The sequence below is a fragment of the Miniopterus natalensis genome, chromosome 7, assembly GCF_054644295.1.
Source record: "Miniopterus natalensis isolate mMinNat1 chromosome 7, mMinNat1.hap1, whole genome shotgun sequence".
In the NCBI taxonomy this organism is placed as follows: Eukaryota; Metazoa; Chordata; class Mammalia; order Chiroptera; family Miniopteridae; genus Miniopterus; species Miniopterus natalensis.
The window spans coordinates 27,314,465-27,339,855 of NC_142087.1; the positions used below are offsets into that span (position 1 = coordinate 27,314,465).

Here is a 25,391-nt window from a genome sequence, read left to right on the forward strand (position 1 = left end):
GTCTCAGGGAAGCGAATTTTAATATTCTCACTTTGCAACACACTTTCGCACTTCGTGGGGCCCACAAAACAGAGCAGCTCTTTCATCGAAAGAGATTAACTTCGTAACTCAAAGATGGGGTCTTTTAATTAGGTTTCTCCCAGAAACCTGGATAGGCCTCCCTCTGGCGGGTTTGCTCCTGAGGAGTATGGAGTAATCCATCCCCACCCCAGGCACTGTCGTATTTATGTCTCAGTTGGGCCATCTTATAAATGGTCCTGAATTCGTCGGGGGTGGGGTATGTGCAGATTTTCTTCTCAGCCCAGCCAGGAGGAGGCGGCACGTGGTGGGGGCAGAACAGCTGAGCAGCTCAGAGCATCACTTACCTGCAGGTCTGAGCCCTGGCTGCGCGTTGAGATCACCTGGGGCACTTTTGAAACACACCCGCGCCTCACCCCTCCCGTAGAAGCTCCGTTTTCATTATTCTGGGGTGGGCACTCAGCCATCAGGATTTTTTTAAAGCTCCCACATGATTCTGAGCCAAGGCGAAAAACCACTGACTTGAACTTTCTCGACCTAGAATCTCTCGTCTGTACGTTAGAGCAGCACTTCTCAAGCTGTCACATGGACGTGCCTCCTCGTATAGGTCATTGAAACGTAGATTCTGAGCAGGAGGCGGGCGGGGCCGCTGAGATAACTGCAGTTCTCACAAGCGTCCAGGTGAGGCTGGTGACAAGACCTTGCTCTGAGTACCAAGCCTTGGGGTAGCCTCTGAGTTGTTTCTTTTTGCTTTTCTGTTTTCTTTTTACTAGTTAAGGGATAAAAATAAACTCAAGGAATATCTTACTTTGATACTTACGTATTCCTCCTTTTAAAGCATTATACCAGAAGAAAACACCATGCACCCCTTTAGCTTGCCCCCCTCCACCTGCCCCGCCGAGCTCCAGCTGCTGCCTGCAAATCGCGGACTTTGGAAAACACGAGTGCAAGACTCGGGCATCTGCCCATGTGTGTCCAGCTGCCCCTGCAGCTTTAGTCTGTGGCACATTAAGCTCTTGCCCTTTTTACAACAGGAAAAATGAAATGAAGAAGTGATAAAGGGAGTTCCAATCTAATTTTTCCAGTAGGACATAAAAATTAAAGGTACATAGAGTGATTCCAAAAAAAAAAGCAGCTGAATTCACTGGGGGGGAGGCGTCTAGTTCTTATTTCTTTCCCTATTTCTTTCTCCAACTTTCTCATGGTTTTTGCCCCAATTTCATAATTTACAAAAACAAAACCCACAACAAATTAAAGTGATGAAAATAAAGCAGAAACCCAAAGCAAGAAGATAACCTGTTATAAAATGTAATTACAAGCCTTAACCGCTAATCAGACCTGTAAATGGCATGTATCATTCCAAAATATTATGCAGTACTTTTGCTATCCAAATGAGTGTCACTTAATCTTTTTATCAGATAATCCATGCACAGGATAAAACATTAAGTTGGACTGCAGGGTTGCTTGTGAGGAAGGCTGTCCTCTACTTCCAAGCCAGGGGCAACCACTTTGAGGCATTTCTATTGTTAGTTCTTCAATATTTTTACCCCTGAATTCCAAATAATGCATTTATAGAAGGTTTTTCCTTGATCTGTCAACTCCTGACATTATCTCTGACCTTTCCATTTTGGAAGATGAAGATTTATCTAGTTCACATTCTGTACCCTCTGGCTCCCTTCCCCACCTTGCCTATCGATTGGATTCCTTTTATTGGTGAGCACGTGCTGGTCCTGGAAACCACCCTGAAACTCACAGCTGAGGTCGCTGAGCCCCGCTCCATGGCTCAAGGAGGATAGTGCAGGGAGGGAGAAATGCCTGCCCCACGCCTGGATCTGGGTTATCTCAAAAAGAAGAAGAATAAAAATCTGTCAACTCAAAGTCAAATGAGTCTGGTATTGGCTATGAGAAGACTGTAGTAAGGACTCTCAAAGGGGTGATACTCGCTAGAAGCCAGCAGGCAGGGCAAGAACATCCAACCAGGCGAGAGCTCGCCAGGATGTTAGGCATGGTGAGCTCGATGTGGGTCAGCGACATGATGTGGTCTCTGCGGAGAGAGGCTAATTACATCTTCGCTGGGGTAGATAAGAGCATGGGACCCAGAATGGTGCAGCGCCAGGCGAGAGCCTGCTGCAGGCCTCCTCCTCTTGACCCTGGGCAGGCCTCTGTGATGACTTCCATGAATATAATATGGTGGAAGAGACAGCAGTAGAATTCCAAGATGAGATTAGAAAAGAACACAGAGCTCTCTGGACTGGTTTTCTCTCTCAGGACACTTGCCCTGGTAACCCAGCCACCATGTTGTGAGGAAGCCCAAACCACATGGAGAGGCCACGTGTGGATGTGCCAGCCAGCAACCCCAGCTCAGAGCCCAGCCCACAGCCAATAGCAACTGCTAGACATATAATGACAATATTGTGTCCTTTTTGAATACCCAGCATGTTTTCTGGGGGAAAGAAAAGGGAATGAGATAGTTTATCTCAAATGATTCCAGCCCCTAGCCATCAAGCGCCCCCAGCCTTCAAGTCTTCCCACGGAGTCCTCTGACGCTGTTCAACAGAGACAAACAGTCCCCCACCCCGCCTTGTCTGAATGACTGATCTTCAGAATCTGTGAACCTGTTTCTCACTATTGACTTTTTGAATAATTTGTTACACGGCATCATATAATCAGAGCAACTCCTTCTGAGAGTTATCTCTAAGTGGGGATCTGCTTTTTTATTTGTTTCAATTAAAACAATTGTATCTGGGGACAGGAAAAGACATGCCTATACTAGACATTGCTATGTTGATATTTGTTGATTTAGTACTCTGTCAGCACTTCACCTGCTACCACTGAAATAAACATTTCTCTGTAACATACCTCAGGTCCCATGCCCTACAGGGGCTGATATTAGTCAACACCTGACAAACAGAGAGATCCCAAGCAGCAGTAGGTGTCAGCGGTACACGGGTAACGTTCCTTGCAATCATTTTGCTCTCAACGATGAAGAAGACTGCTTGGAGGCCCTGGCTTGGATAAGAAACAACTCCATCATCACGGAAGGTAAGGATGTGGGTAACTGCACATCTTTTCAGAATAGTGTTGTTGTTCTTTCAATAATGAATCTCATCCTTCATCTAGTTCCAGTATATAATTAGTGTCTAATTAATTCCAACCAAATCATTCATCTGTCATGCTTTGTTTTCCAGATTAATTTACAACCTGTTGTCATTTTTGGATACCCAGCATGTTTGCTGGGGGAGAGAAAAAGGCTTGAGATAGTTTAATTATCTATAATTATTTTATTATACAAAATGAATATCCAAAGAGCAAAGCATGGCTAAAATAATTAACTAATTAAAGAATAATTTAATAAGCAAACATGTTTAGCAATTATATGGAAAATGTGTCTCCTTTTGTGAAGCTGAAAAGACCTAGGAAGAAAAAGGGTCTTCGTCGGAGGGCTCTTTTCTTCTCACAAGCCATTGTCCTCTTTCTTGGTGTTGCTGCACAGTCCTCCCCACAAACAAACCTACTCAAGTAGCACCCACTTTTTGAATCAAAATGAGAGCATATAACATTTGTACAAATGCCTCTGCCACTCAGAAGTGTTTATTCAAGCTTCATCCTCTCTATTGCTTGGATTAAATTAAAATTCTTTGACTAATAAAACAACCAGAAGAGGGCCTGGTTACCCATTTGTTCTTTTTTGAAACCTAGCAGTCAAGTTCTGGAGAAGACAATGCAGCCCCTTTATTTTACCTAAAGTGCCAGGAGGGTCAACAGCTTGGTCAGGTTATACAACCACCCATGGGGAGCTGAGATTCTAACCCAGATCTTGGATTCAGTTCAGGAATGTAAAAATTACTAAATGCCCAGAATGTGGGGATCAATATGTAGAATTAAATATATAAATTTACTTAATGTATGTATTTAAATATAATGTAATTATATTAGTTAATATAATTACTACATTACAATTAAATATAATTCTGATTTTTGGTGGAAGGTTTAGGTATTAGTTGAATTTTGTCAAGTTACTGCATTTACTACATTAAAGAATTACTAATTTATTACATTAAAAATAAAAAATAAGTATCAAATGAGATTCAATACATTGCTGAATTCAATGTGCTAATAATACTTTATAGGCTTTTTGCACCTAAATTCATAATTGAGATTGGCATGTATTTCTCTTTTATGCTTTACTTGTCAAGTTTTTGGAATCAAGTGTATACTAGTCCCACAAAGTATTTTTCGGGAAGTTTTTCATATTTTTCTGGGATCTGAAATATTTTGTGTAAGCTAAAAGTTGAACAGACATCACGCATAAAACCACATGGGTCTGGAGCCTTTGGGAAGAGTTAGAATATATAGATATATACTGGGGACCAGGTTTAAAACTTGTCAAAGTATTTTCATATTTGCATCAGAACGTGGTATTATTTACCGTTTTGCATCTGTGTGTGTTTAAACCTGTTTCAACACTTTAGTCACTCTTTAATCACCACCCCATGACCTACATAGACCTAGGGAATTCTCTAACCTGGAGGTCAGCAGACCTTCATTATAAGGGCCAGACTGTAAATATTTTAGACCTTGCAGGCCATATAGCCTCTGTCCCAATGACTCAAGTCTGTCATTATAGCAAGACAGCATAGACAATATGTCAACCAATGGGCATGGCTGTGTTCCAATAAAACTTTATTTGCAAAAATAGGTGATGAGCCATAGTTTGCGGAAGTCTGCTTTTATCTACAAAATTTGTGATAAAGCATTACCATTTCATCAAGTCCAGATGTCAAAATGTACCTTAAACTCCTTGAAAACACAAAATCATGTCTTAGGACTGTGCCTAATCCTATTGTAATGCCAGGTTTTAACTTCAAACTGTTTGGCTGCTTGGCATATTAGGACTAAGGAATATTTTAACAGGAAAAGGGGCTTTGAAATTGGCAATGCAAGTTTTTAAGGTTGACTCTATATGGCAGAGAATTTAGAAATCCCAAAGAAAGAAGCCCTGAGCTCTCCTATGGATGCCTTCTTTTTTGTACTCTTGGTTCTCAGATGGGCAAAGATCATCAGTGCTGTTGTGTTGACTTGGCTAATTGTCACAGATGGTGATACTCTGGTGCCCACTTAAAGGGAAATGCTTTTGTAAGATTTAAGTATGTCTCCAATCAGCCACTGCATAAAACCCCTCTGGGTGCCTGCTTTTGTCCACCAGACAGCCCAGATAAGAATGATATAAACAGTAGGTTTTTCTGTCTTAAATGCAGGCTATTTTTCCCAGGCCTGGCGTTTTATGACATTCCCAAAGCACCTTCCAGGTAGGTGGTCTTAATGCTTAGATACTGGCCCCAGGATCTGGGAGGCATCTGAGATATCTGACCTGACCAAGTTAATTCAACTCTGTTTAGCAATGGCCGTTTTCAAAGCACTTCTCATGTAAGAAAAGTTAGGAAGGAAAATGGTAACCTCCTGCCTTAAGGGAGCTCTTTCTCTGTGTAGCTTTTCCATAATTAGAGTCATATTCTGACTTGAATTTAATTAGTCCCATTCTGGATAATATCTTCCTCATATGGGTTGTTGTGAGATAAATAAGATAAGTAAGATGTAACATGTCCAACTCAGAACAGTGTCTCATACACAGTGAGAGCTCAATAATATAGGCTGTTATGAGCATTACTATTACCACTACTGCATGTGGTGGAGTTGTTGCTACACACTGAAGTTTTCCCAGAGTGAAAGTCTCAGCTCCTGCTGTCCCATGATAGCACAGCCTAGGACACAGTCACTACACAAAAGATGGGGATCTGTGCACACCAGGTGCCTGTCCGGCTATGGAGAGGCACCTGCCCTTAATGAGAGCCCTGAAAACTGTGAAGTTTGGAGAAGGCTTCCTGAGAAAAGAGATTTTGCTCTCAGCCTTAAAGAAGGGCAGGATAAGCAAGCAGAGAGAAGTGGGGGAGTTTTATTTGTGTCCAAAAGACAGTGGCCCAACAGCTTGGACTGGGCAGACCCTTGAAGGGCAACAGAGGGAGATGAAGGTGGAGGCTTGCCGGGTCCAGCCAAGTGCAGGGTTAACTCGCTGTTTCTTAGGGTTTGGGGAACTAGTGAAGGGGGGGATAACCAGTGCACAAAACAGCACTTTTGGAAGATGAACCTTCTATTTGTAGCATCCGTCCAGTAGAGAGAAAGTGATCTAATAAGAATGAGCTAAAGACCACAATAGCCAGTTGGAGGTGGGGTGGCCATGCATGCAGGTGAGGGTTGGCACAGCCCTTCTAGCTCATTTCCAAGACAGTCATGGGATGATGGTATTTGAAGTTAGCACGTCATGACAAATAAGGATCAGCGCTGTAATGTTGTACTCGTTACTGCCCCTCCACCTGTCAGTTCTTGCTTCCTTTTCATGTCACCTTAATAAAACCAGGAAGAAGAATGTGGACATTTATCATGAGACTTAGCTTTTGCTCCCTCGGGGCTAATTTTCCCTTCTCAACAGTTCAGGGTAGGGTTGTTGGGAGGTTGCTGAGGATGGGGCCCTTCCAGCAAATGTCTGAGAAAAAATCTCCTGTGTCTCATTGGCTATAATGAGATATCCATCCAGGATTCACACCCAGAATCCTGGAAAACGCCAGGCTATATTTTGCCGAAGCACAGGGACTTGAGGGAAGGTGCTAGTTTGCTGAAGTCAGTGGAGGCTTGTTCTAGGACAGGTGGATGCTGGGGAGCAGAAACAATGGATGGTCGCTAGGATGAGGCTGGCTCTCCTCTGAATTTCTTTTCATTGAAAGTACACAGATACCACCCTAAAACATCACCACTCTCCTCCCAGTAGCTGTTTTATCACTCCTGCCTCTGCATCCCCAGGAGAAACAGTGGTTTTGTGGTAGATTTAGTCTAGTGTGGAGGAAATGGTTTTCTGGGCTCTACAGTTGCATGGGTTTACAGACATAAATTATCCTAACCTATTAGAACTGCTCTATCCTGGAGAATAGCTGGTGTCATGGGCTCAAATGCTGCTTTCAACTGCAAACAAAGCGAAACCTGGAGGGTTCAGCTCTGGGGGTGAGAGGTGGGGGGTGTTCAGATAGAACCCAGCAACTTAATACATTATAACAGCTTATAGCATTAATTGAGACTAATTGAAATTTATCTGTTATTACCGCTGTACTTTCCATGAAAATGAAAAGTAGAATAAAAGTAAAGTTAAAAATAGCTACCCTAATGGCAAGAAATGGACCAATTATTTTCATCTTTAGCTAATACAGTTTACTGCCTTATTAAAGGCATGTTTGTAGGAAAAGTATAACATTAAAATTCCAGTGCATGAATCACCAAACAGTCTTTTTTATGTTATATCTAATATATTCTTCCCTTTTTATTTGGCAGAGCAAAATGGGACAAGTCAGGTTTGGGCCATAGAAATCAAGCTTTGATTTATAAAAAAATAAAAAGAGCATTCTCTCGTCTATTCCTGGACATGATATGGTGCATTTGTTGTTGTTGTTGTTGTTTTCATTTAAATCTTTTTTATTTTTCAATTACAGTTGACATACAATATTATTAGTTTCAGGTGTACACCCCAGTGATTAGACATTATATAACTTACTAAGCAATCATCCCAATAAATCTAATACCCATCTGACACCATACATAGTTATTAAAATATTATTAACTATATTTCCTATGATGTACTTTACATCCCCATGGCTATTCTGTAACAACCAATTTGTACTTCTTAATCTCTTCACCTTTTACACCCATCCTCCTAACCCCCTTCCATTTGGCAACCATCGAAACATGCTCTGTATCTATGAGTCTGTCTTTGTTGTGATTATAAATTCATTATGTTTGTTTTTTAGGTTCAGTTGTTGATATGTATTTACTGCCATTTTAATGTTCATATTTTTTTATCTTTTTGTTTTTCTTCTTCTTCTTAAAGAAGACCCTTTAACATTTCATGTATTTCTGGTTTGGTGGTGATGAACTCCTTTAGCTTTTCCTTGTCTGGGAAGCTCTTTATCTGACCTTCAATTCTAAACAATAGCTTTGCTGGATAGAATAATCTTGATTGTAGGTCCTTGCATTTTATTACTTTGAATATTTCTTGCCACTGCCTTCTCGCCTGCAAAGTTTCTGTTGAGAAATCAGCTGACAGTCTTATGGGAGCTCCCTCGTAGGTAACTAACTGCTTTTCTCTTGCTGCTTTTAAGATTCTCTCTTTGTCTTTAACCTTTAGCATTTTAATTATGATATATCTTGGTATGGGCCTCTTTGGGTTCATCTCACTTGGGACTCTGTGCTTCCTGGATTTGTATGTCTGTTTCCTTCACCAGGTTAGGGAAGTGTTCTGTCATTGTTTTTTCAAATAGGTTTTCAATTTCTTGCACTCTCTCTTCTCCTTATGGCATCCCCATGATGTGAATGTTGGTATGCTTGAAGTTGTCACAGAGGCCCTTTACATTATCTTTTTTTAAATTTTAATTCTTTTTTCTTTTTGCTCTTCTGATTTGAGTGTTGTTGTTTTTTTGCTTCCATATATTCCAAATTTCTGATTTGATTTTTGGTTGCAACTACTGTACTATTGATTCCCTGTAAATTATTCTTCATTTCAGTTAGTGTGCCCTTCATTTCTGATTGTTTCTTTTTTATGGTTTCCATGTCCTTTTTTATGCTGACAAAGTTCTCCCTAAGTTCAACTACTCTTCCCCTAAGTTCATTGAGCAACCAGTGTTTTAAACTCTACATCTAGTAGATTGTTTGTCTTTGTTTTTTTAGTTCTTTCTCGGAAGTTTTCTCCTGTTCTTTCATTTGGGATGTGTTTCTTTGTCTTTTCATTTTAGCAGCCTTTCCTGTGTTTGTTTCTATGAATTGGATAGAGTTGCTACATCTTCTGGGCTTTGTAGAGTGGCCTAATGTAGTAGGTGTCCTATAGGGTCCAGTGGCATAGCCTCCCTTTTTACCCAAGCCACTGTGGAGGATCAGCTGTGCAGAGGCCCACCACATGGAGCAGGAATTACTTCAACAGGGCTATGATGCCCACTGAGTCCACCCCTTGAGTGTATCACTTGTGGAGGTGGTTGGGTGGTGCTTTGACATGGTCTGAAGCTGTCCACTAGGATTGCTAGCTCTGGGGCCTCCCTGGAGGTGCAGACCAAAGTCAGCCACCATCTATATTCTGCCTGGGACCACCTGGCATGAGCTACACGGTGATCTGAAGATGGCTGCTACTTCTTCTGGGGTTGGAGGTGCCCAGGAGAGGCCAAGTTGTGAACCACAGCCAGCTGCTGCTAGTGCCAGGCCTTGAGACACTTACTGAGAGGTATGGGGCACACTGAGGCCAGATGCTGCTTGTTTGAGAGATTTTAGGAAAGCCTGAACATGAGCCAAGAAAGGCCATACATATGGAAAAGACACTGGAAACTGTTAGGGTGGGCCTGCAGGTTAGGTGAGTCAAGGTTTCAGGGAATTACCAGGGGCAAGGCAAACAGTGATAACCAGGTTAATGCATACTCAGATATGGTGCCTGCCTGTCAGCTCTGTGTGGGGAGGGCTCACCAAAGGAACAATGGCCTCTGCCAGCACTTTTGTCTGGGAGAAAGCTGCCCCCCACCCAGCTGTCTCCCTGATGCCAAACACCACTATTCCTCCTCCTATGTCGCTGGTGGCTTTTGAGCTGCTGCCCCAGTGCTGGAGCTCAGAACGCATGAGTCAGAATAAGTCTCTGTGCAGGCTCTTTAAGAACTGTCTGGGACTTCAGCAACCCTCCTATCTCACTCAGTCACAATCCCCACTGGTTTTTACAGCCAAAAGTTATGGAAACTTCTCTTCCCAGCACTAGAACCCTGGGCTTGGGGGCCTGGTGTGGAGCTGGGACTCCTTGCTCCTCAAGGGGGAAGGGGAACCTCTACAGCTCAGATATTCCTCCCAATTTTTATCTGCTGTACGTGCGTGTGGGACCAGACCAGTCTGTTCCATGCCTCTGCCCCTCCTACCAGTCTCAGTGTAACTTCTTTAAATTCCTAGTTGTAGGACTTTTATTCAACTAGACTTCAGGTGGTTCTGAGTGATGCTTGTTTTATAGTTTAGTTGTAATTTTGATATGGTTGTAGAAAGATGCAAGTACTACATATACCTCCCCTACCATCTTGACCCTGCCATGGTACATTTTTTAAGTGTTTATTTCATAATTTATGAATATTCTATGATACCTATTTAAAGTTCTTTCATTATCTAGTTATTTGCAAAAGTTAATTATACAGATAAAAACATAAATTTTATATATATAAAATATATATGTCATCCCCCAAAAATGTATACACACACTCTGAATAATTATAAAGGCAGTGTTTATTAAAATATATTTCATTTTCAAAGTTGAGCTATCAGCTGTTAAAGTGTGTGTACATTTTGGGGGGAATATATATATGTGTGTGTGTGTGTGTATATATATATATATATATATATGAATATATACATATCCATCTGCAAATATAGTATAGTGGTATGAGTACCAGTTCTGAAATCAGACTTAGCAGGTTGAGACCTGCTGAACCATCTACTTGCTGTGTGACCTGAGGCTGGTTACTTAACCTCTCAGTTCTCTCTTGAGAACATAATAAACTTACTGCACAGTCCTGTTCTGAGGATGAATGAGGCTATGCATAACAACTCTATGTCTCTTTTGAACTGGAAAAAAGGCCTTTTATCTGGCCTTAAAATGTAATAACTATGAGGAAAAATTTATATTTATATCTGTGTGCATAAATCTTGAATTTATTCCTAAACTCTTATTTATTTATTTATTTTTTTAGAGAGAGAGAAAGTGAGGGAGGGAGAGGAATATGTGTGTGTGTGTGTGTGTGTGTGTGTGTGTATTTTTTTTTGTTCCACTTATTTATGCATTCATTGGTTGCTTCTTGTATGTGCCCTGACTGGGGAGAAAACCCACAACCTTGGTGTAGCAGGACAACGCTCTAGCCAACTGAGCTACCCAGCCAGGGCAATTCTTAAACTCTTGAGATGTGATTCCATGGCCAGATGACTAGATTAAGAAATCATTCCTTTTTCTTCTTTTCGAGTCATGGCTTTCTTCTTAGAGAATCTTCCACCTTTAGAGTATTGAGCATGATGATGAAAGGGCAGCAAAGCCTGTTCTCCGGGTGTTAAAATTAAAGCAGTCACTTCAAAAAAATAAAATGCCCTTTTAGCATTTACTGAAAATAATCTGTTTAAAAGATTGTTCTATTACTCTTAGGGCAAATTTGTGACTAAAATATTAACACTACATTTTATTTTATTTTATTAACTAAATAGGGAGATCATTTTAGCATTTTATTTCTGTAAAACCAGGTTACCTTTAAATATTAGTGATCCTTTGAGCTCTTAAAACCATTATTTACCTCTTCTTGGAACCAGGGTGATAAAACTGGCATTTCCCCCAATTAAGACAAATTAAAGAATCTCCTAAATCTGGGTGCATGATAATAGTGGAAATGTTAAAGTGTGGTTGCCTTATTTTGGTGGTCACAATCAAAGTTGCTAGTGTGCTCATTTACACCTTCAAAGAGTATGTGTCAAAGAGCAAAAATGTCACCTTTACCTCTATGCCAGCGTTTTAAATAGCAAGCCTTTTCTCCATCTAAGACAGTGATATGAATCATTACTTTCCCTCTCTTTCCCCCCAGCTGGGCTGTTGACAAGCCCCTCTTTTCTCTTGGAAGCACCTTGCACAGTTCTTCTCAGAGGCTGCTGCAGGTTAGCAGCAAGAATGGCCCAGCGCTCCTTCTTGCCAACTTCAATCCAAGGCGCTTTCGCACAGTCCTCTTTTCACTGGCGCCTTCCCTGCCCTCTGCTCCCTGTTCAGATCTGTAATCTTAGTGATGCATAATTTGTTCCCTAAAAGGAGGAACAAAGATTCGCCTTCCACAAAACTGCTCTGGTTATGTTCCATTACCCTTTATTGAAAATTCACCCAGACCGTTCTAATCATCAGTTATCATTTGCCATTTTGAAGTAGGGCAGCCCACCATTTTTACCTCTGTCACCTATCAGATCAAGTGCAAAAACTGCTCATTTCTTAGCCGTTAAATAAGCAGAGCTGCAAAGAAGACAGTGACCAGCTTTTTAGTGTAAAACTCATATCCAGGGGAAATCCACAGCTACCTCCCTCTATTTCTTCCATATGCATAAAACTTCAAAAGAATACATATATGTGTGTACACACACACACACACACACACACACACACACATATATAGTGGTACATATCCTAATTATGAGAAGGAAGTCCCTGCAAATATCCTCCAGTTAGGATTAAAAACAATAATAAATTTTTTTAAATGCTAGTTCTACCACATCCATGCTAATAAAATTACTCCAATAAATAGAAATAATCATATTTCTGTGCCTAGGTTGATTTGTCCCAAAAATGGAAAAATGAGTAATCAAAATCTTTGTCTACCAGATTTTGGTTATTCTATGAATTATCTCCATGCTTATATTTTTGCTATTAGCTAATGAAACATTATTTATGTGCATCTGAGTTAAGCCAATGTCATTGTTAACAGCTCTAAATGTTATTGATGATGATGATGGTAATAATGACAATAATAATAATAGACTGTGTATAAAAACGCTTTGCTTTGTGCCTGGCATACAGGAGTCATGAGATAAACATGAATCTAAAAATTCTTTACAAAGTAAAAGTGAGAAATGATGTAGACAGAACTCGCAATTGCATAAAGATCATGGAAAGCATGATCCCACACAGAGTGGGGAAATTGGAAAGGCAACAGATCAGATTGGCAAAGAGCAATGGGCTGCTGTTACATCGGGTCTTGACATATTTGTGGAGGGATATGACGTGTCCTTATTTAGTAACAAATTATATTACAATGAGGTTCTACTATATTTTATAGGTACTGAGAGATATAACTAAGCATATAAAACATGCTTAAATGAAAAGCTTTTAGATGAGGTCATACGGGCATTTATTTAACATATGCCCAATATGACCATGATGGTTTGGACTATTGTTCAGCAAATATCCACACCCCTCCCCCTCCTACTTCAGGAAGAGGGTACTTCCGGCCTCCTTGACCTCAGCCACGGCCACGTGACTTGCTTTGGTAAACAGAACATCAGAGGATGTGTAACGAAAGGAGAGGCTTGAAAAGTGCTTGAGCAGGTGCACTTGCCCTCCCGTGCTCCTGTGTTTCTACATAACCAGAATATGCCTCAGGTGTCTGTCAGTCCATTGAGGATGAAAGACACATGGTGCAAATCTGACCCCAACCACAACTTGAAGCCAGACCAGCTGACATCAGCCAGCCCACGGATGTGTGAGCCAACCTACAATAGCTTGTTGTCATTTGACGTTGAGTTTGGGATATAGTTTGTTATGCGGCATTATTGGGACAATAGCTGACTCTTATGATAACCAAAGTCTTTTTGGAGTGGGAGGGGGAGGTTGTTTTAAATTAAACTTAAAGGTAGACAAAAATATTTAGAAGTTAGAATATAATTACACAACTAACTTAAACAATAGAGGTTTTATAAAATGTATTACCTTTTGAATTGAAAAGCATCATCCTCTCCAGCTGCCTACAATCTGTGGGCAGATACTACAGCTTTCCAAACCCCAGCAACAATGCAATTGCCTGGGCCTCCATGAGTCTATAATGAAAAACCTCATCTCACAGTACAGTTACTAAAAGCTAACATGAAGGATGTTGGAAAAACATTAAACTCTGAGTTGCATGGGGCCTAAACACTTAAATTTGTTTCACTGAAAATGAGTATTTTGGCATGCATATTTTAAAAGGGCAGAAGACCTCAAACCTTGGACAGTTTGAGGTTCAAGTTTTGGCTTTCCTGGCAGGCTGACTCTTTGCTGTGCCAGATACCAGGATTCATGTTTCACAGCAGGTGGGAACCTCAGTAAGTTAAGCAAAATATTGGCGCTTTCAGCCAAGGGAAATGCAGCTCCCCGGTGAATGCTTCACTTAGATGACAGAACAGCCACAAAATAGCCTCCCAGTGAAGGCAAGAAGGAAGGACCCCACCGCTGGCCTCAGTGCCCTTTTTCTATTCCATATTTGAGCAACAGGAAGTATGCAAGAACTTTCTAGATGCTGTCACCCTCAGAGAAGCAATCTGACAGTTACTCTAGTTCCTTTTTTTCTAAGCAAATAAGACAGGCCATTACACCTTTATTTCAATTTTGGATCAAAGTAGATTTTTGCATAATTTAGTCAACCTGATTAAATAAATACACTTGCCATTTATTTTGCTCTGTAAAATTCTGTTCGATATCATTTTGTAAGCAGGAAAAACAAGAGAGATTCAATGACTCTACCATTTTGTGGTAAATTGTCACAGCTGGCCTGAAAAGTGAGTCTACAGCAGTTTCTTTCTTTGTGAAAAGATAAAAAGGCCAATTCAGTGTCAAAAATAGCATGTAAATAGCATAAATACATTTCACTCATTTAATAGTATCTTTGATCTTACAACTGAAGAAATTAGTAGAATAGCATATATAATTAATTTTGTAATACTTTTAAGAAATGAAAACAGTATAAACTGTTACCATCAAAATGCTCTTACACAGGGGAAATCTTCCAAGATTATAATGATTTTACTTTTACTTATCAAGACAATTCCTTTTGGTTCCTTTTGCTAGGTCTTGACACAGTAAATTCTAAAACTCTGAATTTGAATCTTTATAAAAATCACCCATTGAAAAGCAGAATGTTTTAGTCTTTAGTTCTCAAAAAAAATTATTTTTTCCTTGAAATCAACATGGTTCAACCTTTAAATATTAAAATATCCATACCATCATGCACATGAATATTTTTTACCATTGTCCTTTTCATCTTAGGCAGAACTTGTATATATTGCTAACTTCAGTAATTTTTTTCCCTTTAATAAGTGTGACAAAGAGGGAACAAAACAAGATAAAAGGTTTCATTCTAGCGGTTTCATTTAGCATAATTTCAACTTTCAAATCATAGGGACATAAATGAATGTCCTACTTCTGTGTTAAAAGTACTTGACTACTTTGTGGGATGTTTTGTGCCGATTCTTTACTAAATCATCTTGGTCGCCGTTGCTAGGTAACACCACTGGCTTCCAGCAGCTGAAAGAGGAGAGGGTGACAGGGAGCGATTCTGTGTTATTAGCATTTGACTAATAAGGTTGTTCTCTTTAACTTAAAATATAGCTTAGCATTTTCCCCCTTTTCTAGGGAATGTCATTGTCTACGGCGATACAGTGGACACGTACACCACGGTGGAGACGCTCTTAAGCCTTGGCGTGAAGGGCTCCAGCATCCACCTGGTGCAGCCCCCGCTCGCCTCCGTGGTCACCTGCATCAACGACTCCCGCGTGGAGAGCGCAGTGGAGGGCGCGCTGCGGGCCGCGGGGGTCACCGTGTACCAGGAGGCGCTCCTGGCCCAGTGGAACGACGGCCAGGACCCCGACCCCATCCACAGCGCCAGCTTCACCACGCCCACCAAGCCCTTCCAGCTCCCCTGCTCCGTAAGTAGGTCCCGCGAACCTCACTCGCTGCCTCGGACTTGGGGTGAATTTACAGTCACGACTCGGGGTTTTGCTTTCCAGTTGTTCAGCTTCTCTCTTGTTGAGAAACAAGCCACCCCAAGCTTAGTGGCACAAGACAAGGATCACTTATTACTGTCCTCTCTCCTGGGCCTGGGGCTTGACCTGGCTCAGCTGAGCAGTTCTCGCTCAGGTCTCTCACCTGTTGGAGTCAGACCATGGGCAGGGCTGGGGTCATCTAGAAGGCGTGTTCCACCCACATGTCTGACCATTGATGCTATATCAACTTAAGTTGAAATTTTGGCCGGAACACTTATAAATGGCCACTTCATGCGACTGGACTGCCTCTTACCATGATGACTTGGTTCTAAGAGCAAGTGGAGAGAGAGAGAGAGAGAGAGAGAGCGCTGTATCACCTTTCGGGCCCTAGGCTGAGAAGCCAAGTGGCATCATGACACCTGCATTCTATTCACTAGATGCCTCGCTAAGCCTGGCCCCTATTCAGGCGGAAAGAATTAGACCGTCCCTCTTCACAGAAGGAATGTCAAAGACGTGAAGAGTGCCAGCGCCGAGAGCTTGCCATGCCCTAGGCTGAACGCTTGCAGTGCATTCTCTCACCTCCTCACAACAGCTCTGTAAAGGGAAGCCTCCCATTTTACAGATGAGAACATTGTGGCTCCAAGCAGGTGGTGTGCAGGGATACCAACCCAGGGCAGCAGAGCCCCTAAGTCTATGCTGCTGTTAACCTCTTACGATTCTGGAAACACCAATAGTGAGCCTTTCTCCATGGAATAGAGACTTAGAAGATATATAGAGTACCCCCCACCTTTTTTCGGATGGGAGCAGTGTAACAGCTCAACTTGCAACCTGTATCCTCAGAATTGCCAGCTGAGGAGATTAGCGAAAACCAAAGGGGGGAGAGGGAGGGGCTGGCAAATCCAATGAAGAGGCAGAAGACCCCACAGGGGGGAGGCTGAGGTCAGCGTGAGCACTGGAGCTGCGCAGGTCAAGGGTGTATGGTAGCAGTTGTAAAAAGTGCCAGCAATACCTGGTGGCCAAACTGGTTGGGGAGGTAGGTGGGAGATCATAGCCATCTCTTGCCTAGGAGAAGGGGGTAATTAGCCTAAGTCAGGGCCTCTCACCCAAGTGTTCCTAAAGGTAGACGATGGTGACTCCCATTCCCCAGCGTGTAGGCAAGGGCTCAAAGCAAACCATCACCACAAGAGATTTCTCTGAAATTTCTCATTTCATCCTGATTACCTATGGGAATTTTGCATTCTGCTCTAGTATAGTCACTTATTCCTTCATTCCGCAAATATTTATGGAATATTAGGTCTTAGGCTCTGTCGTAAGTGTGAGGGATATAACAGTGGAAAAGTCAGAAAAGGCTCATCTTGTTTTAATATAAAAGAGACATCATCTACGCAGGCATGTCACAATACCTATTTAAGATAAGAAAAAGAAAAATGTTTCCACCCAAATTTCTCTTCCTCTCCCAAAAGTGGCCACCCTGGAGGGTGTGCCAAGTTTATTCCCAGGGAACCTCTGGAGATGAGCACATTCCCTGTTTAGGAAGCGAGGCATAAGGAAACTTCCCCACATAGCCAACTGAATTCAGGTTCTGTAGCAGCCCCCTCTGGCCTTCGCTTCCCTGTTCAGATCAACATTGGAATCATGGCTATTGACCCTTGACTCGTGGGGCTCTGTTGTCCCTGCCTCCTTGCATTTGCCCATGTTTCCTCCATAGCTACATGGCCCTGCAGACCCCACGTGCGATGGACTCATGGACTGCAACAGGGAACTCAAACTATGCCAGCCTGATGCTGGACTGGACTCTGCTCCAACCTGGAAAGGAAACTGTAGATACTGACAATGCTTTTAGCTCTGCTGAAACCCTAGCTACACTTCTATATCTTTATGTGGGTGGGAAACCTATTTTTATGTAGATGGGAAGGCGTATAGGAGAGAATAAAAGAGTAAGGAGACAGAAAGAGTCAGAGTCAGAGAAGCATATTTTTCTGTGGTTACTGAGTAAGAGTTGTAAAACTCAGAGGGCTTTGGGACCCTTCTGTAGCACAGTGCCTGACACATGCTAGGCACCCCATAGATATTCATCCAATGGCTGTGTGCCGTACCAGGGCAGGAAGCAACACGGGAGGAGCCAGACATGGGAGATGCCGAGGCTGATGGGGCTTCATCTTCTCTGGGGCATCTTGCAGGTCGGGCTTTTGGGGTTTAAAAGTCCAGAAATAGGACAGTTTGAAAACTCAAGATTAGATGAGGTGACCATAAGAAGGAACTTAGAGAGACGTGTCAGACACAGGAAGAGGAAGATGGAAGGAGGCTGAGATAGAGTTATTTAAAATATAGGAGAATGAGTTGTAAACCTCCTTGTGAGGAAAAAGTACCGACCTGTGGTAGCTCTCCCATCATTTGGCGCCCTTCTCTCCACTGGATGTCTAGATTGAGTGATAAAAAAATAAAAGAGTGACATTGGGTGATTGTAATTTGTTCTTCATACCCAACAGGAGTCTCTCCCCCACCCTTCTCTCTCTCATACCCACACCCACACCTACACACACCATTATGACAAACTTTTAGTAGATTTAGATTTTTGTGTGTGTTCCTCAATAAGAAAATGCCCTGTTGACTCTTCATACTCTTGGGAAAGTAAAGCGTGGTAGCTAAGTAACAATGTGATTGTTCACTTGGTAGATGTTCTTCAGCTTCTCTGAGAAGAATGTGGATTACGAAACATTTAAAGCATTCAATGATGCGTGTCTTGTCTATGACGGCCGACTTGTGATTGATACTAACTTCCACACCAACGACATAGCCATCAGAGCTGCTGGCTCCCTCACCAAGTTCTCCAATAGATATTACTCAAACGACTGGACTCACAGCAACTTCAATTCCAAAGAAGTTGGCTTCCAACTGGCAGCAGCTATGCTCAATCTCTTTGATCCAACCCTCGAGCCTGTGACTGAGCCACCAGCTGATCTCGACCGACTCATCCCCATGTACAAGGGAGCCAAGGTCCAAGGTATGTAGTAGGCCCCCTTCATCCCCTGATGATGCCACCAGTTGGATATGGGTCAGTGCTCAAGGAAGCCCTCCAACCTTCTCATAGGCTTGGTGAGGAGACTCCTCTGCACAGAGACAGAGGAGGGCTCTCTCATTTTTAAGCATTTATTATGGACCTGACATTATAATTATTATGGATCTTTGCATTTTTAGCATTTATTATGGGGTATATAATAACTGTGGTTAAATAGACTGGAGTATGATCAGTGCCTTGCCCAGAGGTTACCCATCACAGTGGTGCGATGCTTTGATGTCTTCCCAAACTTTCATTCTCACTATAAGTTCAGAGATAAAGAGACCCTTCCAAGCATCCCAGGACTTAGCTGCTATCTGGATGGGTAAGCCAAACCATTTGCAGCTGTAAACAGTCCATGTTCGTCTGCTAAGCTTTGTTGACCTCTAAGGAGATCATTATATGAGTAACACAGGATTTATTTTTGTTTGGGCGTTGAGAGATAGCTTTGAAAATAGTATCTTTAAATGTTATATACCTTCTAACAGAAAAATACATATATTTACAAAATTTTATTTACTTCCAGAAGGTTGAAGGGTGAATACCCAAAGCCATCCACAGACCCCCTTGGGTATCCATGGACCCTAAACCAGTAAAATAGAACATCAGACTAAAGAGACAAAAGCCTCCTATTCCAGGACTTATCTTTCTACCTATCTAAATGGCCTCAGACAAGGCCTCATTCTCGGTGAAACCTTAGGAAATGTGGAGGCCATGGAAGAGCAAGAGAAGGGATGCGTGTCAGAGACCAGAGTTAGGTCAGGCTCATACTTCTGGGATAAACTAGAAATATTAATAATTTGATAATGATAGTTTTCTAAAACATTGTACAAGAAAATTATTGATTTTCCTTATAACATTCACTTTTTTTTTTTTTAATGTATCTTTATTGATTTCAGAGAGAGGAAGGGAGAGGGAGAGAGAGAGAGACAGAAACATCAATGATGAGAGAGTCATTGATTGGCTGCCTCCTGCATGCCCTGACTGGGGATCGAGCCTGCAACCCAGGCATGTGCCCTGACCAGGAATCGAACTGCGATCTCCTGGATCCTAGGTCAATGCTCAATTGCTGAGCCATGCCCAGCCGGGCAACATTCACTTTTTAAATGTTTTGTTTAAATGTTGGAGGAGCGATGGGGAATGGGAAACCCACTGCAACATTTAAAGGCTCTAAAGGTCTTGGTCTGGCTTTGGCAGGTAGAGTAACAGGAGTTATGAGAAATCACAGGATACACAGGACCAGCTCAGTACATCTTCTTGGAGCACTGTTGGCTACATTATGTGGTATAATGGCACATTCACACTGATTTTGTTAAGTAAAGCTCAACCATCCCAGGGAGTTCCTCACTAATAACAGTATTTTAGTGGAAAGTTTGAGTAGCATGCACCATTATAGGCATCTCCATTTGTCCTTAGTACAAATATAAGCTCACTCGCCTTATTAACACATTACCCACCTTATTAACAACTAAATTAAAATGTGGAAAACTTGCCATTTCCCCTAGGAGGAATTCTTCCTGGGTCTTACCATTATCTGCATATCTCCAAGCCTGCCATTCCAACTCCATTTGAGGTACAAATGGCCCAGCCTGATTTTGTAAGTACTATTCCTGAATTTCATTTGACTTTCAAATGTAACACTTTCTTTACAGGGAGGTAAATCGTTCATTCAGATCTTTAGTGTAATGTGTTAGTTCATGCAGCTGAAGGCCACTGCAGGAGCCAGCCCCCAAAATGGCCCTCAGTGACCCCTGCCTCTGCTATTCCTGCCTCTGCCTGGTCCCTTCCCACACTGAATGGGGCTGACCTGTGTAGCCAACAAGATATTGTGAGAATGGCAATTTGAGATTTCCAAGGCTAGGTCATGAAAGATATTACAGCTTCCAACTTGCACCCTCCCATATGACTTGCTGCCCCGATGTAAGGTCTCCCAGGCAACCCTTTGCAGGGGTCCATGTAATAAGGAGTTGAGGATTCCTGCACCAGCCACTAGCACTCTGCCAGTCATGTGAGGGAGCCGCCTTGGAAGTAGATCCTTCAGCCCCAGTCAAGCCTTCAGATGATGCAGCCCCTGCCAGCGTCTTGACTACAAATTGACGAGATACTTTGAGTCAGAAACCCCTACTTAAACCAGTCCCAATTTCAGACTCTCAAAGACCAGAGTAATAAAGGCTTATTGTTTTTTTTAGCCACTAATAGGTTGCCTTTTAATAGATTTTTTAAAGAGCAGTTTTAGGTTCACAGCAAAAATGAGAGGTAAAGTAAAGAGATTTACCATGTACCCCTCTTCCCATTCATGCGTACTGTGCCCACTATCAGCACCCGCAGTCAGAGTGGTACATTGGTTAGGATGGATGAACGTACATTGACACATCATTGCCACCCAAAGCCTAGAGTTTACATTGGGTTTTGCTCTGAGTGTTATGCAGTCTTGGGGTTTGGAGAAGTGCGTAATGACCTGTCCATCATTGCATTATCACTCGGAATAGCCTCACTACCTAAGAGTCCTCTATGCTCCACTGTTTCACCCCTCCCCTCACCCCTGGCACCCACTAATCTTACGATCTCCATAGTTTTGCCCTGTCCAGAATGTCACAGAGTTGGAATCATGTCGTATGCAGCCTTTTCTGGTTGGCTTCTTTTTAAAAATATTTTATTTTATTTTTTCCGTCACCATTTACCCCTCTGTGCCCTCTTCCCCCTCCATCCCACCACCCACTGGCTTCTTCTGCTTTGTAATATGCATTCGTGCTACATGGCTTGATAGCTCATTTCTTTTTAGGGCTGAATAGTATTCCATTATCTGAATGTGTCACAGCTTATTTCTTCATTAACCTACTAAAGGACAGTAAGCCACTACGTTTTGAGGTAACCTGTTGTAACTAAAAAACCACCTTTGTGGAAACATAGCAAGTAAATTGCGAGGGTCTGGAATGTCCATGCAGACCCTGTTGTTCCCTGGCCCTCCGGAATTACACAAGGGTCACCCAGGAGATGCAGAAGTGTGAAGGGGGACACCGTTGGGTTCAAGGTAACCAGAAAGGACACATGTGCTTGGCCAGTTAGCAAGCTCCTCAAATAAGGTTCTCTGGCAGATGGTCCCAAAGTGGAGTTTGTTGTCAGCAAGGGATTTCCTTTCTCATATGTCATGTTTGCTTTTTTTGTGTGTGTCAGTGAGGCAGACACTGGAAGTTGGCAGCTTAACCTCTGTTCCCATTTCCTTATCCTGAGTATTTTTGGGTATCAGTGATAATGACCAACTTAATCACATTTCCCAGATGTCCTTGGGAATAGAGTCAGCAATGTGGCAGGTTCTGGTCAATGAGCTGTAAGTGGAAGCGATTGGAACCTTCTTCAAAGTGGGGGCAGACTCAAATTGTAGACTGTCGGCCCCTCACCCTTCTCCCATCAGGAGATCGGAATCCCAGCTATCCCAACTACTTCCCATGAACTTTGGACAACTTACTCAGCTTCTCTGCATGTCTGGGATTGTTAGGGCTCATATATAGAGTAACGCTGCCTTTTAGGAACAGAACAGGTGACTAATCAGTAGTGGGTGTTGTTAATCATAGTTTCAGATAAATAATGAAATCTGTTTCTTCAGGGAAAAGGCAAGTGCTCTGTGTTTAAAACTTACTTCCCTTGGGCCTTTCCCAGGCTCCTTTAGGTGTGCCTTGTACATGTGGTCCGATGAAAAAATTTCTTACAAATAAAAGGATCGTAGCGAATGGTGTTCCAGTTTCTGTTGCTATGTAACAAAACGGAGCGGCGTGGAGCAGCCATTTGGTTCTGCTCAGATTCTGTGGGTCAGGAGCTCAGACAGGGCACGGTGGGAAGGGCGCATCACTGTCCCGCCACGTCTGGAAGGTTAGGGGTGACACAATGGTCGGATTGCTGAAGGCTCGTCACTCACCTGGGCCCAGGTGACTCAGACACAGGGAGCACTGACCAGGGCTTCACCCCTGAGCTGTCCGTGTGACCTGGGCTCCCTCACAGCATGGCAGCCTCAGAGGGATCAGAGTGCAAGTGTCCCCACTGGCGAGGTGGGAGCTGCATTGCTTTTCATGACCCGGCCCTGGAAGTCACAGAGCACCACTTCCCTCACCCCCGCGGCTGGAGAATTCAAGGAGAGGGGACAGAGTTCCCCTCTCAGTGGGAAGGGCATCCCGGTCATATCGTAGGCGAGTGTGAGGGATGGGGGACATTGATGTGGCCACTTCCCCACTTCCGGAGAGTAGTCTGACACCGATGAGGTGGGGCATTGGGTGAACAGGATGAAGCCCAGATGATGTGTTCAGAGGCTGAGTGCCTCGGCCCTCAGAGAGCAGTGACTGGAGCCAAATATGTTCAAAAGCTAGAAAATATTGGACTGGGTTTCAGACAGAACGAGATTCTTCAAGGACACTGATTTCCTACGTGTGGTGTCGTTTATTTACCAACCACTGGCTGTCTCTGAATAAAGCCAGAGGAGGAGCCAAAGGGGATTTTTAGACAATGACAGTTTTAGTAAGAATGCAACTTTAATAGATTCTTTGGCTGGTGCTATGATGGCATTTGAACAGGACCCCTGACTTTAATTAACCATTTGCCAGGTGGGCCTCCTTTTTAATTAGATGGAAGATCTGAACAGATTTTTTTTTTCTGCTTTAGTCTCCAAAAAAAAAAAAAGGTAGGATGGTTTGATGGCAATCTTTTGGAATTGGAATTAATTTGATTAAGTAAAATTGTTGCCAAAACAGTCAGGCAGTCACCTAAATATAGCCAGTTGATCAAGGATGGAGCCTATTGATCAATATTTCACTAAAGAAACTAAATTACTATTTTTACAATACATGTAGTGCAGATTTCGGACTTGTGTAGCACTCAGGACTTGGAATATTTAAGTAAGAAGTTACTTTAGTAATTCATAGGCTCTCTGAGAGGTAACCTGACAAAAGGAAGAAAGGGGACCCCAAGTCGTCTCCATAATAGACTGATTTTCACAGATTCCAGTCCACATGCTTCGTTGGCTCTACACCCCAGAGTAAAGAAATTTGTCACAACAAATTCTGCTTTGGATTCCATTAAATTTATAATTGTGTATTTATCATGAGAGCAGGGGACTTAATTTCTTGCGCACCAAGTCTGATTAACCCTGTGTCTTCCATTTGGCACAAATTCCAGAGCCATTTTCCAACCTTTGTCGAAATCATAAAGGAACTTGACAGGGTAATTGTATCCTAAGGGAAGGAAAGAGAAACACACCAGAGCCAGTTATTCCATTAAAATCTTAAACTCAAGATCCAAGTGTCCTAGCAACTTGCTTATGTACATAAGAGGAGAAACTAGGGCACATCCCAGAGTTGGAAAGGCGTGAAATCCTCATCATTGCTCCTGGAATCCCTCAGGGGACAGCAGGCAGGGCTGGGGGCCGCCTTGTCATTCGTGGAGCGATTTTCTCTGAGGAGAGGCAGGAAGCGGCTGGACTTCACTGGATTTTCCCCATCTGTGAGCAAATGACCTAAGGAATTTAGATATGTCTGCCTGGCCCTACAAGTGTCATCTGTGTCTGAGAAACCCAATCTGTAGGTGACTTGTCCTTAATGTCGATGCAGAAATTTTGATGTGTTCCAAATTCCCAGAATGCCACCTTCCCCACTATGTTAACGAGCGCCAAGTCTCCTTAAGTGGACACAGTCCCTTCTTTTGTTAATATTAGCTGTCACAGCACAAGTCCTTTCTTTCTCTACAGGGGGGCCACTCTGCATTCTTTAAGCCCTCATCGCTATAATGTGCTAAAACACACAGAGGCAACCGAAGGTTATAATTCAGTTAAAAAACAAGACCAGGAAGCCCCCAAACATACAGATCATGATAAGAAGTAACTGAAAGCGATGCTGATGACACAGCCCCTTTGGAACAGGTGGCATCAAGGGCACACATGCTGCCTCCTTGCTGTGAGCCAGCAGCCTGCCAGGGCCGCGCCTCATCATGGCCCAAGACTGGAGGTGCGCAGCTTTGGCCAAACCCTCCTCGCTAAACATCCCCTGTTATGAAGTACAGTTTACCAATACATTCTATTGGATGTGTTGTACCCTATCGGCAGGATGTACCATTGCTTTGTTGGGTAATGCCTTGCTGAATTTTTTTTTCTGAATCCTTTGCTATGCAGGTAGATTTTCTCTCTGTGTCCATCCATCTCTATGAATGAAGGACCACTTGCACCCCCCAACCCCTTTACTAAGCTGTATTTGCTCTCTCTCCCACCCCAAACACCCAATTTCTCCCACATCCTTGGGGCTGGCCCAGGATTTATACCTGATATCCCTCCTGTAAACCTCACCTGTGCTTTTATAATTGGCTGGCATCTTCTCGGGGTTTTTGCCATATGATATCCAAACACCCACCAGTTGCTTCAGTTTATTTAAAAATCTAGTTAAACTGTGTGTCCTTGTTTAGACAAAATCCCCAGGGGATGCCCAGGACTAAGTAAATGTTTGGGATCAGTGTAGTCCATCTTGCCTTGGATTTATAAATGCCACATTCGAGTTCGAGGAAAAGCTTAAATCTATATGCACTCAGGAAAGATTTATTGAGTGTTACCATGGACTAAGTTCAGAGTCTAGGGGTAAACTGAAGGTTCCGCCACCGCCAACAGAACCTATTTGGTTGCCTGCGTCCACGGGGAGTGTAGTGTGTCTCTGGTTGGTAGGTCAGTAGTCATTAGGGGCTGAAATAGAAAAGGTGGTGG

At 42.7% G+C, this 25,391-nt stretch overlaps 1 protein-coding gene across 1 annotated transcript in view; it reads left to right on the forward strand.

Moving 5' to 3' along the window:
- Positions 1-25,391, forward strand: part of CFAP61 (cilia and flagella associated protein 61) — a 161,711-nt gene that overhangs the window by 104,260 nt on the left and 32,060 nt on the right. The window contains exons 20-23 of the mRNA XM_016212031.2: positions 2,883-3,060; positions 15,254-15,546; positions 18,280-18,607; positions 20,167-20,258. Coding sequence (XP_016067517.2) covers positions 2,883-3,060; positions 15,254-15,546; positions 18,280-18,607; positions 20,167-20,258 — 891 coding nt within the window. The remainder of the gene's footprint in view (positions 1-2,882; positions 3,061-15,253; positions 15,547-18,279; positions 18,608-20,166; positions 20,259-25,391) is intronic.